A 14,109-nucleotide genomic window follows, 5' to 3' on the forward strand; every position below is an offset into this window, starting at 1 on the left:
TTCAACTATTCTTCTGGATAACTCCTTATAGGTTGAAACATGCAAAAAAAACTGATTCTCAAAGACATATTTTTACTTGGTCAACTGTATATCCTTGCAAGTTATTAATTGTGATGGTAAAGGCAGTGCATTTTATTATGAATTTTGTAGTCTTTGGACTGTCTTCCTGGTTTTGGCATTGTTAGACTGCTAAGCTGAAGAAGTGTGCTTTAATTTGGTCATTTCAAAATTGAAATGTGCTGTGGGTAAAACATGCGGGTTATTATAGAGTTGTAGCTGAAGGTTCCGAATGGACAAGATTTGGTGATGTTGCATCAATGTATCTCCTTAACAACCAAGCAAATGTAATGGAGAATTTCAGCCAATGATTATGATTTTTGTGCATCAGCAATACCAAGCATGGAGTGCACATATACTAAATTAAATTTAACACACATAACGATCTCTACCAACCTACCCTAAAATCTAATTATATGCCCAAAGTAGCGCATCATTCGTTATATATATATATATAGAGATAGATACACACACACACATACACATATGGCTGGAAGAATTTTAAAAACACAAACTTGCCTGTCACGGCAGAAAATACCGTTGTTTCGTGCAAGTTGCTTGTCGAGATATCAGCGTAACAGATGGACAACTTTTCATCTTTACACAGTAGAATTACATAGGTGAAAAATGTAAAAATCTAATGTCCGCCATGCACTGAAAAGGTTTACAGGAAGGAATAACCCCATTATCCCAGAATACAGCAAGCTATAACTGTAAAACAATGAGATTGGGCCAAATGTAAAAGATTCTTGGAGCAAGTGTTCTTTACTTGACAATGTCTGACACAACTGTAACTTCAGAAACAGCTTTAGTGTTAACCTTTTTAAAAATGTGTACGGCAAACACAAACCCTGTTTAAAAATTTATAAGGCCTGTGAAAAGTTCATATATCTATTTCAAAAAAATATGTTACTTTTATCCTGCAATTTCAATATTAGTACCATCTTAAGTAAAAAGAAGGTTTAATTTTCAAAAGTGGGCCAACAGAAAAAAAAAAAAAGAGAAAGACACCAAACATTAATACTAAGTTTCATGTTTTTCAATGTATATTTTTCATTTATTTGGATAATTGGTTTTGTTTTAGAGCAAAGCCACACTGGGCTATCTGCTGTGTTCACCACAGTGAACTGAACCCCAGATTTTGACGTTGTAAGTCTGTATACTTACTGCTGCCCTATAAAGGGACCTTATTTATTTTTATAAAAAAGTAACTACAAGGTAAGAATTAGAAACTTATTAAGTTAAATAAGGAAATGAAAAAAATTTCTCAGTAACATCTGTATTTAGTTGCTCATGAATTACATAATTCATTTACACAAGTTGAGCTATACGTCACCATGCAATTTAACTTCTCTTATGCAGGATTAGTGCTTAGATATGGTTCAAAGAGCAATAAAACAATAACTTTAAATAGTTATGAAAAGGATAGAGTGCTGAATGTTTTAGGATAAGTAACTGTAATTGTATATCACAATCTGTAGTCATTCTAGAAATAAAGAAAGGTGATTGATATTTATTTAACATATTTTGTGGTCCGTTAAATGGATCGAGTCCATAAGATAAAGCATGAAAATCATACTTCACTCAGGCTGACTCAATAAAGGCTTTGTAATTTAATTCACAGACAAATCTTTCGTAAAAATACTTTATTAAAAAAAAACCAGATGTTTTGCATGCAAAAATTTTTTAATGTTTACTAAAAGCTTGCCAAGTTTCATGAAGATAAACTTACAACATTAAAAGTAATAGTATGTATAGTTTTAGGGTTACCTAGTGGTTCCAAGGTTGGCGAAAATGAGAAAACCTGTATATAGAGAGTGAATAATAATATGGCAGGGATGGACAACTTTGACCTACAACTAACTGGCAGCTAACATAATAGCTTATCAAGTAATAGGGGTGCTAACAACTTGTTTTCATTTGGCTATGAAAAAGATCAATGTACATGAATACAAGTTAGTGATGACAACTTATCTATTCTAGACTGCAGCACTTAGTATGTACACTTCATAGTCTGTGAACTAGTACACATTACAATAATTATTAAACACCAAACCGCCACAATAAATGCAACACCCAAAATGCATATGGTAGTTTCAAAACCCATAATTTATGCAAGATTTTGCATAAGTGCCAAGGCTGTTCAGAAAATACATATTTAGCCTTGTTATTAGTACACGAAGAAAAATCAGACAAGCAAGCAGTAAGAACCTTCTGTTGTCATAAAATGCTGATGTGTAGCCACGGCAATGAGTGAGACCACAAATCATTGAAGTTACTATTCGGGTAGACAGATCCCTCCTGATGGGAATCATTTGTGTGAAGATATTTCACAACAGCCACACCTGTAGGTGACAAAAATCAAGACTAAGAGATCCATGACACAATAAATAATCAGACTTTACTAAGTATATGAAGCTAAAGCAGAGAGAAAAGTGGTGAAAAAAAGCATTGTATGCTTACCATTCAGTGACTGAAAACATAAAGGAAACAAATGTAAAGGACAGGCCTAGAACTTGTTAGGTACACTTAGCAAAATATACACAAATGCAGGAATGAGGATGTATCAGAACAAGTAACATCATACATGTGTAACCTGGTTATTGACTGAACGTAAAAAATGATGAGATGGTTGGAAGTATACGCTAAAGAAACTAAGTTCCTGAACTGTTCTTTAAATTTTGCCATTTTCTTGGCAATCAAAAACAGATAAATGCAGACTTCCATATCCTTCAATGTTGAAACAACTGTACAGTGATTACTTTTGTAAACTGAAATTCAGTTGGATCTTGAAGAAGTGAAAAAGTAGAAAAAAAGAAAGAGAGTACAGCAAGATAACTGACTTACAAAAGATATAAATTAGATGCCAACAATTCGAAAAGGTCTAAAATCAAAACAAATTCAACAAGACCTCTTGAAAATGAAAATCTGGAACTAGAACAATACTAACTTCTAGAAGTTGAGAAAGAAACTGAATGATAGTGTTTTTATACTGATATAAGAAAGAGCAACAACAAAGCTTTATTTAAAAATGTGTATGGGCAAAATGAATAAAAATAAGATGGACCAGAAAAAAAAAACAGTAAAAATTAACAGTCAAGAAAGAACAAATTCTTTCTCCAAAACAGAGAAAGAAATAATTTTAACATGAAAAGCCTATAGAAGGAAAGATGGCACTTAATGAAGAATTTAAAAAATTCTAAGGAAGAGTAATGAAAGTACTATAGCTATCACAACAAAAAACCTCAGCACCACCTAGTGTCAATAATTTTACCTCACTAAAAATAGTATTATTCTATTAGGTCAAATGGGTATGAGTCACCATTATACACAAAAAAACCCAAGGGAAAGCTCAACTAAATGTTAGAGGAAAAGATATATAATTATTAACATAATAAAAATTTAAGAAAATTAAGAAATAATACCTCATCAGTTCACAGGGTGGTGCTGTTAGGATTGAAAATATAAAAAAGTAGTAGTCAAGAAACTGAATCTATATAGTCTACAATCAGGGATTTCAAGAGAAGAAAATTTTTAACTGATAGTTGTTATAAGCCATCTGATCAAATGGATGAGGTCGTTAAGAAACTGTATAATAATATCAAGGTTGCTACTAATTTAAATACTTATGCAATAATTATGGGAGATTTTGATTTTAGACAAATTGCTTATGACTAAAGGCAGTTAAATAGTGAGGAGGACACAGTGCTCTAGATAAAGTTTTAACATGAATATTTTACTCCTCAGATTACACTGCAATGGTAAAAATGAAACGCAATGCTGAGAAATTGAATATTTTCAGGTTTCAGTGACTTTTTTTTTTTCATAATCCAAAACCTGACATTTTGATGATGTTTTGCGGTGTTAAATAGGCGCTTGTTTTTCTTATTTCTATATTAACATCCTATTAACAACTACCCAAGGAAATTACAGTATAAATTCAATAGAGTAAAAGCTTTATTAACATTGATCTATAAAACTAGACTGGTATAATTTTCAGTTCAACAGTCACCTCAAACTACAGGAGCTTGCTGTACAACCCATTTGTGAATTTTGCTTTTCCTCACTAAAACCTGTAATTCCTATAAAGAAAATAAGGAATGATATATAGAACTAATCTATTATTCAATTTACTATTCCCACTGCAGTAGACTACGGTTTCACTAAATCATGGCCCTTCAGTACGGCTTGGAAGAGCAAACCAAAATGGTGCAAGTAGACCTTCAACATAATGATAGAATACAAACATTTTGTAAAATTTGATATAATGGACTTTACATCAGTACACTACCCTAAGCATTCTATGGGAAATAATAATAATATTGACCTGAGCCATGTACTATTAATCTCTTGAAGGTAAGTAGAAAGACTGAGAGATTAAAAGTAGATATAGCACCAGAACCAGAGAAGGTTTACCCCCAGGATTTTAAAGTTTGAAGGTCATATATGTGAGCCTCTCTCTTTAATTTTTATTGGGTCAATACAGAATAGAAAGGTACATGAGGATTGGAAAGTTACTTATGATACTCCAAATTTAAAGGGGGGGGATAAGAGTTGCCCTGACAATTATAGGCCAGATAGTCTTACTTTTGTAGTGGGGTTAATTCTACAGAGTGTGATGAAAGTGAGTTTACAAAATCAGTAGTGATATATATATATCATAAATTAAAACTTGCAGGGAGCATAAAGAGAGATATTCCTTTTGTGAGCTGTTATCTTTCTTCAAGGACAATCATTTTTTTCTAGACTAGTTTATTAGATTGTACGGTGGTTAAATGGGAAAAAGCAAAAAGTTGTTATTAATGCAGGCTAGTCAAACTGTATTTTTATTATTAATGTAGTGTCTCAGAAGTCAGTTCTTGGCCTATATCTTTTCTTTCTTACATTAATGATATTGGTAAGGAAATAATTAGTAATGTTTACTGATGGCATTAAAATATTGGGAATTTCTAGATGTATTGAGGAAGTGGAAATATTACAGAATGTCTTGTTTTAATGGGTAAGTTGGACAAATATTTTTAAAATGACCATCTAAGGTAAGTATAAAGTAATGAATTTGAGTTATCATAAATTTTATCAGACATTTCATATAGATGGGTTTGGCTTTGAATTTTGCGCAATGCTACACAAGGGCTATCTGTGCTAGCCATTCCTCATTTAGCAGTGATAAACTAGACGGAAGGTAGCTAGTCAACAACACTCACCACCAACTCTTGGGCTACTCTTTAACCAATGAAAAGTAGGATTGACCATCACATTATAACACCACCATGGCTAAATGAATGAGCATGGTCAGTGTGATAGGGATTAGAACCCATGACTCGCATATTTCGAGTCGAGCCCCCTAACCACAAGACCAGACCAACTCAATAGCATGGCTAAATCTTGTCCAAATGAAGGATAAGTCACTCAAGGCAATAGAGATGGGTAATTAACTGGAGTAATCAAAATTATGATTAGATTGATTAATGTCATGAAAATAATTAACTAATTAAAATTATTCTTTCCTATTATTACAGCTTTCAGTTATAAGTATCCAAGTAGTTGAAATACTGCTATTACTATTTCTCAATATTGTTTTCAATTAATTCAAGGTTGTTCAGCAAAAATCGATTAGTGTTACAAAACATGAAAATAATCAACTAATCACAATTAGAGTTTCTAATTATTACTATTTTTCATTATTCCAACTTTCCAAGTTACATATGAGAATAACTGATTATCAAATTCCACTAACTTCCTAGCTCTAAAAGCCAATAGAATTTTAGGGTGTATTTATATATATATATATATATTGGTTACAAGTCAAAAGATGGTAATTATCTCTATATAGATCATTAGTTAGGCATCTCTCAGAACACTGTATACAGTTCAGGTCTTCTTACATAAGAAATAATATTTACTTACTGGAAAATACTGATGTATTGGAAAATGAAGGTTAAGAGTTGATCTTATTGAAATTTGCATGCTTACCTGGGGGGACTTATAGGATTAATTAAGGCCTCTGATTTCTTTGTGTTATATTCTGAAGATAACAGAATGAAAGGACAAAAGTTTAAGACAGGTTAGGCTCAAGTGAAACAAATTATATTTCTTTAACATGGTGATTGACTTATGCAATGAGTTGCCACAGGCAGTAGTGGAGGTCGGCACTTTAAAAGGGGAATCAATGATTTCCTGGAAATTAAAAGGTGGATTTAAACTTTTACTTTTCTCAAGGGTGGTTATGCATAAGGACCAAATAGTCCCATTTTGTCCATAGGTTATGTTATGTTTTGTATAAGAACAGTTACAAAAAGCTATTTCAACTTTACATATATTATGGAAAAGAATGTTTTAAAATAATTTTCTAAACAGAAATTAAAGATTATTTAAAAGACACATTTCTTTAAATCTCCTTGTGTAACTAATATGTAAAGCATTTCAAACAATAGGTAGTTTTATTACTTATTAAATAAGATGGGGTTTGGCAATAATCAACAGTGAACTTCTACCAGAACTCACTGATGAAGCTCCGTGAAACCTTTGTAAAGTTCAAGTGGTGTATCAATTCTTTTTTGGAAGCTAGTAACAAGTTCTGTTACCTTTTGTATTTCTTGGCTACTCACTTTAAATAATGCTTGAAGAAGACTGTTAATTGCATAAAACAAGTTACTTCATACACTATGAGGTTGGCTCTGGGTAAAGATGTGTACATGTACATCTACAAGGAGAATTTCACCTCTGGTAAGAATGTGAAGATACAAAGAGATACCAAAAATAATGATAACAGGAGTTTAACCAACTGATTAATCACTGCATTCTAATCATTATAAGTAAGAACAGCATATTAAATTAGTTTTATTCATTACTAGGTTAACTTTTAGTTTTGATTTACACATATATGTAGGTAGCTCACTTTGATCAGAAGTTAACTGTAATTAAAAATTCTTGGCAATGAGTTATAGATAAATAATAAAAAATTGTCAAAACATAATATTCAAACAAGATATATAATAATTAAAACCTTCCTCATTATGCCTTCTTATCATCCACATCTCTACATCATCATCATCTGCGATGTTTTTGCTATTTATCTCATCACTACTACAAAACCATTACTACTTATAATTGTTGAAGTTCACATGAAACTGAGTCATATGATGACATAGTAATCCAAATTAAAGGAAAAGAACTTTCATACATTATCCTGTATGTAAATGGACAACCAGGAACAAAATCAGCAATTTCATTTCTTTAATATGGTGTGCTTTTATAGATTTAAAATACCCAACATCTAGAAGTTGTAGTCAAGGAGTATTATGAAAGAGACAAAGAAAAAAACACCTTCTTATGAACTGAGTGAGCTCAAGGCTGATGTGTTTGCTGCATCCATAACAAACGTGGATTTGTCTTTGAGAGACAAGTTAATTTCACAAAGTGATTTCCAAACCAAACAAACATAGGCTCTTATCTTATTTTTTTTAGTATGTATGGGTAAATTTCACAAAGCAATTTTGAAACTAATCCATAAACTATGAATCCTTCTAACTTTTGTGAAATCATTCCACCCACATGGCTGAGATTATTTCTGTTAGCTCTCGATTCAGGTGTTCCTTTGAAAATAATGTAGGCTTATGAGAAGCTACCTATTGTTTAGCAGATGGCTAATATAAAAATGATTGCTTTATCACTCAACTCCACAGTGTGTGGATATAAATTATCTTTTCTTGCCAATTATTTATATTGAGACATTATACAAAGATATGCTACATTTACACAGATAAAAAATTATAGTAGGCTTACTTATTTAGTCTCTTTGTTCAATGTCCTCCAGTTGGACAGCAGTAAGTCTAGATTTACAATGCTAAAATCAGGGGTTTGATTCCCCTCAGTGAACACAGCAGATAGCCTGATATGGCTTTGCTATAAAAAATACACAATTTGTTCAAATATTTCCAACAAAACAACATATTGACTGACAACTGTAGGACAGAGATGTATAGCCCTGTGACTACAGAGAGATAGCGAACACCTTAGAGGCCACCTAGTAATGAAATTATACAGCCAATCCTTTCTAAATGTTGTATTTTGTGGTGAACTGTTTGGTTGAAGAGATGCAACATTTGATTTTCTTACTCTACTCATTCATGTACTCTTCATTCAAATGATGGATCCTAAAAAGTGGTAAATAAGTTTGTTTGTTTTTTCTTTCAGAAGATTTATCTTTTAAGGCTGTCTTGACATCTGTTATAAAGTTTTGTAAAGTTTAAGTCAGTACTTCTAATAAATATCCTTAATTGTACTTCATATATTTTCATTTGTCCATAGTATTCTGTTATCTTGTTCATGACATTTGAATTCTTTAATTTTTATCATACAAATTAATTAATTACACAAAAATTATTTTGGTTTAAAAACAATTTTGTTATTTTTTACTAAATATAAATAGACTTCTGTTATTTTTTGTCTATATTCATTCAATCCATATCTTTCCAATCCTTTACTGTGTTAAGATATTACTGTTTTTATCTAGTAAAAATGTACATCTGCAAGTATACTTATTCTTTACATGTACATAAACTTACACATCTTACTTTCATTTATTAAAAGTTTAAAAACACAGATGAACTTCTTTGTCAGAAATGAGATATTCTTAACATTTAAATAATAAAAAATGGAATATCGAGAGTTATAATATTCTTTAAAATTGACAATATTCTTAATATTTAATTAATAAAGAATGGAATATCCTGAGTAATAATATTCTTTAATATGGAGATGAACACAACTTAGTTTTACAACTTCAGTTGGCAATAAAATTACTCTCACTAAGTAAATTTGTACTTTTTCATAAAGTAAAAAGATATTCTTAACATTAATTAATAAAAAGCTGATCTTCCTGTGTAAAAGCATTCTTTAAGACTGAGATGAACAGCAAACACTTAGTTTTACAACTACAGTCAGTGATAAACTTACAGTGAGTAAAAATGTACTTTTTCTTAAAATAAAAAGGAGTACCAAAAATGTAATATATATATTAAAAATAACATCACCTCTAACAAATTAATATTTTGTTCATAGAATTACTGTCCAAATGTATGAAAAACCTCTAATTTTTAAGTAACATATTAAACTAACTTTATTAGATATATTGAAAATTTACTTATCACATCTAAGTCCATGGCACAATAATTACCTCCCTCACAACAATGTTTTTTGCACAAATAATACCCACTAATTCCATCTTTTTTTTATCATCAGCAAGGGATGTATTTGAAAAAAACAAAAAACAAGTTAATGTATCTGCTACTGCTCACATCTTTTCAATTCTTATAATGTGGTACCCTAAGCAATCACTACTTTTCAGCCAAATTGTTTATTAAAGAATAGGATGTCAGAAATCACATAACATACTCTGATCTCAAAAGTTTTCCAAAAGGCCAAAATTACAAATGCTACTTTGATGTAAAACTTATATATATATACAAATACACAATTGCATGATATAAATTATAATTCAAATTATAGGTTAAAGTTTTCATTATTTGAATTATAGTGTAATTTTTTACAAACATAGCATGAAGTTGAAACTTAGACTTTTCTGATGTTATGTTCTTCATAGTAATTATTTTAGACTACTGAATGCTGCAGCTTACAGTATACTTAATACCCATCGTCATTGCCTTGGTATTGGTAATAATAATATTACAAATATCAACTCATTATCATCAGGAATGGTTGGTCATTTTGTACAGTTGTAGTGTGCAAATCGTGGGGTGGCTAATTTTTATTTGTTTACATACTTGAATTAAACATTTTTCCCAGTATTTTTCTTTCACTGTTTTAGTGTTTCTGGTATGATAAATCCTGTGGATGTGCACTTGATAATTAATTAATATGCTATAAAAAAGAAGATTACTAACTACGTACTAGTACTACTGTAAATTGTAATCAATATCTCTGTCACTGCCTGTTACTCAGTAACAGTACTGAGTTGGTGTCAATGTGATAAGCATATATTTATTATTATAATATTTTATAGTATATCCATTACCATAGTATTACGATTACTATTACTACCTAACTAAATGATCACAATTCAAATTGATTGAATATTGACAACAGGTCTTGATTAGCCTAATCTGGTTGTTATAATTGCTACTTCAATTTACTTGTATTAATAATCTAATTCAATGGAATTTATTCAAAGACATACCTCATCATAAATAGTTCCACTTTCTTCGTTGCTAAATGATTTACTGGGAGAGTCAAGATTAAGATTTGACACAGCAACCGCCATCTTGATCACTAACGTCACGTGATTAATAATGCCTAGACGAATCACTTTGTAAACGAGCGCCGATTACCATGGTGATGCACTCATCTCGGAAATTTCTATTATATTTTTAGCAGTAGAAATAAGCCTTTCTGATATCGTACATTAATAAGTGTGAAGTACTTAAAAATTATTTAAAGAAGGAAATCCAACATGTAATGACTTTTCTTTTTGTAATATTAGCACAAAAGAATCTAGCGTTGTTCACTGAACTTTCACCATCCTAAGTTAGTAGAAAAATGCAAGGTCAACATGGTCACACAATATATGGGGATGAATGCCAAGAGGTCTAGTAAATATACATTAATTGAAACATAGTACTTCGATTGTTATGAGACTTTCCCTAATCTTCACACTCAAGTATTATAAAGCACTAGATTTACTGCACCAAGAGTTAAAATTAGTAAAAATCAAAAGTATTAGTGAGATTTTCTAGATTTTCATGTATATTTACGTGTCAAGTTTGTTAGTTTTTTAATTTACAAAACCAAAATTTTAGAAACATTCTGAATGTTAGTCTTGAGTCTTCGTTATTCATCATTATTATTAAGAAACCCAATATTAAAAGTAATATAGTAATTAAATCCTTATCCCTCCCCCGGTGGCTAAAAGGTAAGTCTGCTGGCTTAATTATAACACTAAAAATTGGGTTTTGATACTCGGGGTGGCCACAGCACAGATAACCCATTGTGTGGCTTTGGGATTAACAAGAAAGAAACAAATCCATTCTCACAAACATAAACATATATTTTTATCTGACATCAAAAGTAACAAACTGGAACTAAAATTAATCGGCCATGGCATTTTAATACAAACCAACTCACGATAAGGCAGTGGTGCCGATACTCATTATCACGGAAATAAAAACCATCTGTGGACTACATACTCTGAATGATTTCGTTTTTAATGTTATTGTTGTTTTATCTTGTAAGCACCAGTGTTTCTCCTGCAATGTGCACAATATATATATATATTGCTTTCTCGTGTTTGATTGCTACATGTGGTTTAATTTTGTGAGCCATTCCTAATTTTGAAGTGATAGAGTATAGAGAAGGCAGGAAGTCAACACTACCCACCGCTAATTCGTATGTTACTCCAGTCTAATATTGAGATTTAACCTATAAGTTAATGCACCCATCGCACCAAAGCGTAAAGTGCATTTCTAATTTATTTATTTTTGGGGGGGGCGGTAATATGGCACGAACCTCGGATCCACAGTCCGGCACGTAAATCCTTATTAATATTTTTGAATCTGTGACAGTGTACTGATTAGTTAAGATAATGGTGTTTTGTCTTTTCTGAATGACTTCTTGTATAGATATGCACTGCATTCTTTTTTCAGTTAAAGTTGGTGAGAGCGAAGGCTACTTATGTAATTATTTTATTTAACGTGGGTTTTTTTATGTAGTAAGTTATTTGAAATCTGCTATTTGATAAATCCATATAGATACGACAGACAAACCATAAGAAAGTGCTCCGTATTTATGTTTATTGTTTTGAGGACCGGCATACCAACCGTTGAGGGCACAAAGCCATAAGATGGCCAGTCCAGACCAGGACAACAGAAAATGTGATTCAACATGTATCACGTTTGGAGCCAGAGTGTGATATTTCAAAGCTATACTTTTCTCACGGTCGCTCAGTCCCCGTAAAAACGAGAGATTCGTGAATATCAAGTATAGAAGGACAGGTTTAGTGGAATAAAAAAGGAAAGGCACGGTACTGAAGTCAAAACAAGAATAGGGAACTTTATTTCTCAAAGTAAATGAGTGGTATGAGTGGTAGAATTATTGCAAATAAAGTTAATGTATGTAAATGATGAAAATTTGATAGCAGTACACACAATTAGCAGATAAATATATGACGAAAGATAGACAACAGTTATATAGCAAGCCTTGGCTTTTCCAGAAAAAATGAAATGAACTTCTCAAAAATCAGAGTAAATCTCTGAAAGCGCTAAAACTGCATACATAATACACATTCTCTCTCTGTGTAGCTGATCAATCGAAAAACAGGCACCAAAACGCGGAAGTATATCTTCTCCATATGTGACAGTCACAAGATATTCCAAATGCAAAATCAAGCAGGACAGGGTGCAACTATCTCATGAAACAGTGCATAACTTCCTTGACTGGTCAAGCTACAAAAAAGTAACATCTTAAGCTTAATTTTATACTCGATTTCAACGGAGTCAGTGTGTTTCAAAATTAGATCTTGAGTAAAAAATTTAAAAGTTGTTGTACTCAAAAAAATTTAATACATAGTACGGGATGGTAAGATATGCACAGGGCCGCATTAACCGTGGCGCCAAGGCCCCAAGCGGTGAGGAGCCCCTACTGACGATCCGGACCATCAGTTTAACTCTCTCTTTTTTCGATAAATCTTAATTTTTGTCTGTTGTTTATTTTATTCTTACTCGATACAGACTAGATCAATCTGACCGATCTCGCAACCACCATAAACAAATACAAAATAAATCAAAAATACCATTTTTTCTTTCCAGAATTACTTCAAATTGTAGCAGGAAACAACATTTCTTTACACTAAATAGTTTAAACTTCGTAACCTTATAAAACAGTTTATAATTAAATTTTATTGCCTTTTGGACCGTGATTTTTAAAATTCCTGCCATAAGAAGTGTCAAAATATGCGGTAACATGAAGCAAATGTTACACTAACCAAGTAATATAAAGCTCGTGCTACTCGTGAGCTGTTAGTCCTAGCGAGTGTACCTCGTAGAAACTTTTTATTATCATTTTATTTATTTATATTACCCAATTTAACCTTATCTAGCCTAAACGTTTCTGAGTTTTATATTTTTAGTTACTTTTACAATAATAAATAAAAAATAGATAAAAAAACAAGAAATATATCGCTCACCTGTGTAGCCGTTTTATCATTTTGCCGTCGACTGTCCTTCTATGCTAGCCCTAATATTTTACATCAATGCTACTTATCCACAAAATATTTTTTTAAGCAAATAATGCAGGGAATAATATAGAATAATTTCATGTGAACAGCTGAGAAACTGGTATTTCTGTGAGAAATTTTCTGCTCTCTAATCACGTGACTTAAGCGATTAGAAATTCAACTTTAGTTCCCACTATGTTCTCCTGGGGAAAAAAAAATTTCTCTTCAGCTAAATTGACAATTATATGTAACAGCACGTGGTATAAAACATATGTCAGTCAGTCATTGAAATCTAAGTTATCTATTGTTTATAAACGTAATTGGAGTCGGCCTTAGAAAAATCTATTAACAAATTGTAATTTACAGCAAGGTAGAGGTAGGCGTAGAGAGTGGGTCAAACTATATATTCATTTGATCTTTTAATGACTGTTCATCCGTTTATTTTAACTACTAAAAGTGCTTTGTACATAAGAAAGCCTTAAATTACAAAAGTTTATACAACTTCAACAAAAAGTAAATATAATTTTTAAAACTTAATGTATAAAGAGCTTTATTTTATAATATATTCTATAAATATATTTGCACTGCTTGCTAAACTGTTTTATTGACCTACCTAGTCAATAAATGACAACATAAAGTAATTAATATACCATTTGTCATGATATGATTATTAATTTTTTATAATTAAAGTGATTGAAAATTAAATTATTACCCCTAACTTTATGTAGAAAATAGAGATAAGAGCAACGAGGGGATGATATATTATTTTATTTTTGGAATATTTTTTCCAATGAAATTGTTAAATAACTGGAATCGGTGAACAA

The 14,109-nt window shown here is 31.3% G+C and overlaps 1 protein-coding gene across 2 annotated transcripts in view; it reads right to left on the bottom strand.

Moving 5' to 3' along the window:
• LOC106467039 (serine/threonine-protein kinase B-raf-like) overlaps window positions 1–10,384 on the bottom strand; it is a 69,331-nt gene extending 58,947 nt beyond the window's left edge. For both annotated transcript variants that reach the window (XM_013927349.2, XM_022395143.1), the window contains exon 1: window positions 10,256–10,384. In XM_013927349.2, coding sequence (XP_013782803.1) covers window positions 10,256–10,339 — 84 coding nt within the window. In that variant the 5' untranslated portion in view covers window positions 10,340–10,384. The remainder of the gene's footprint in view (window positions 1–10,255) is intronic.
• Between the last annotated feature and the right edge of the window lie 3,725 nt (window positions 10,385–14,109).

The sequence above is a fragment of the Limulus polyphemus genome, unplaced genomic scaffold (genome assembly GCF_000517525.1).
Source record: "Limulus polyphemus unplaced genomic scaffold, Limulus_polyphemus-2.1.2 Scaffold2467, whole genome shotgun sequence".
NCBI classification, from domain to species: Eukaryota; Metazoa; Arthropoda; class Merostomata; order Xiphosura; family Limulidae; genus Limulus; species Limulus polyphemus.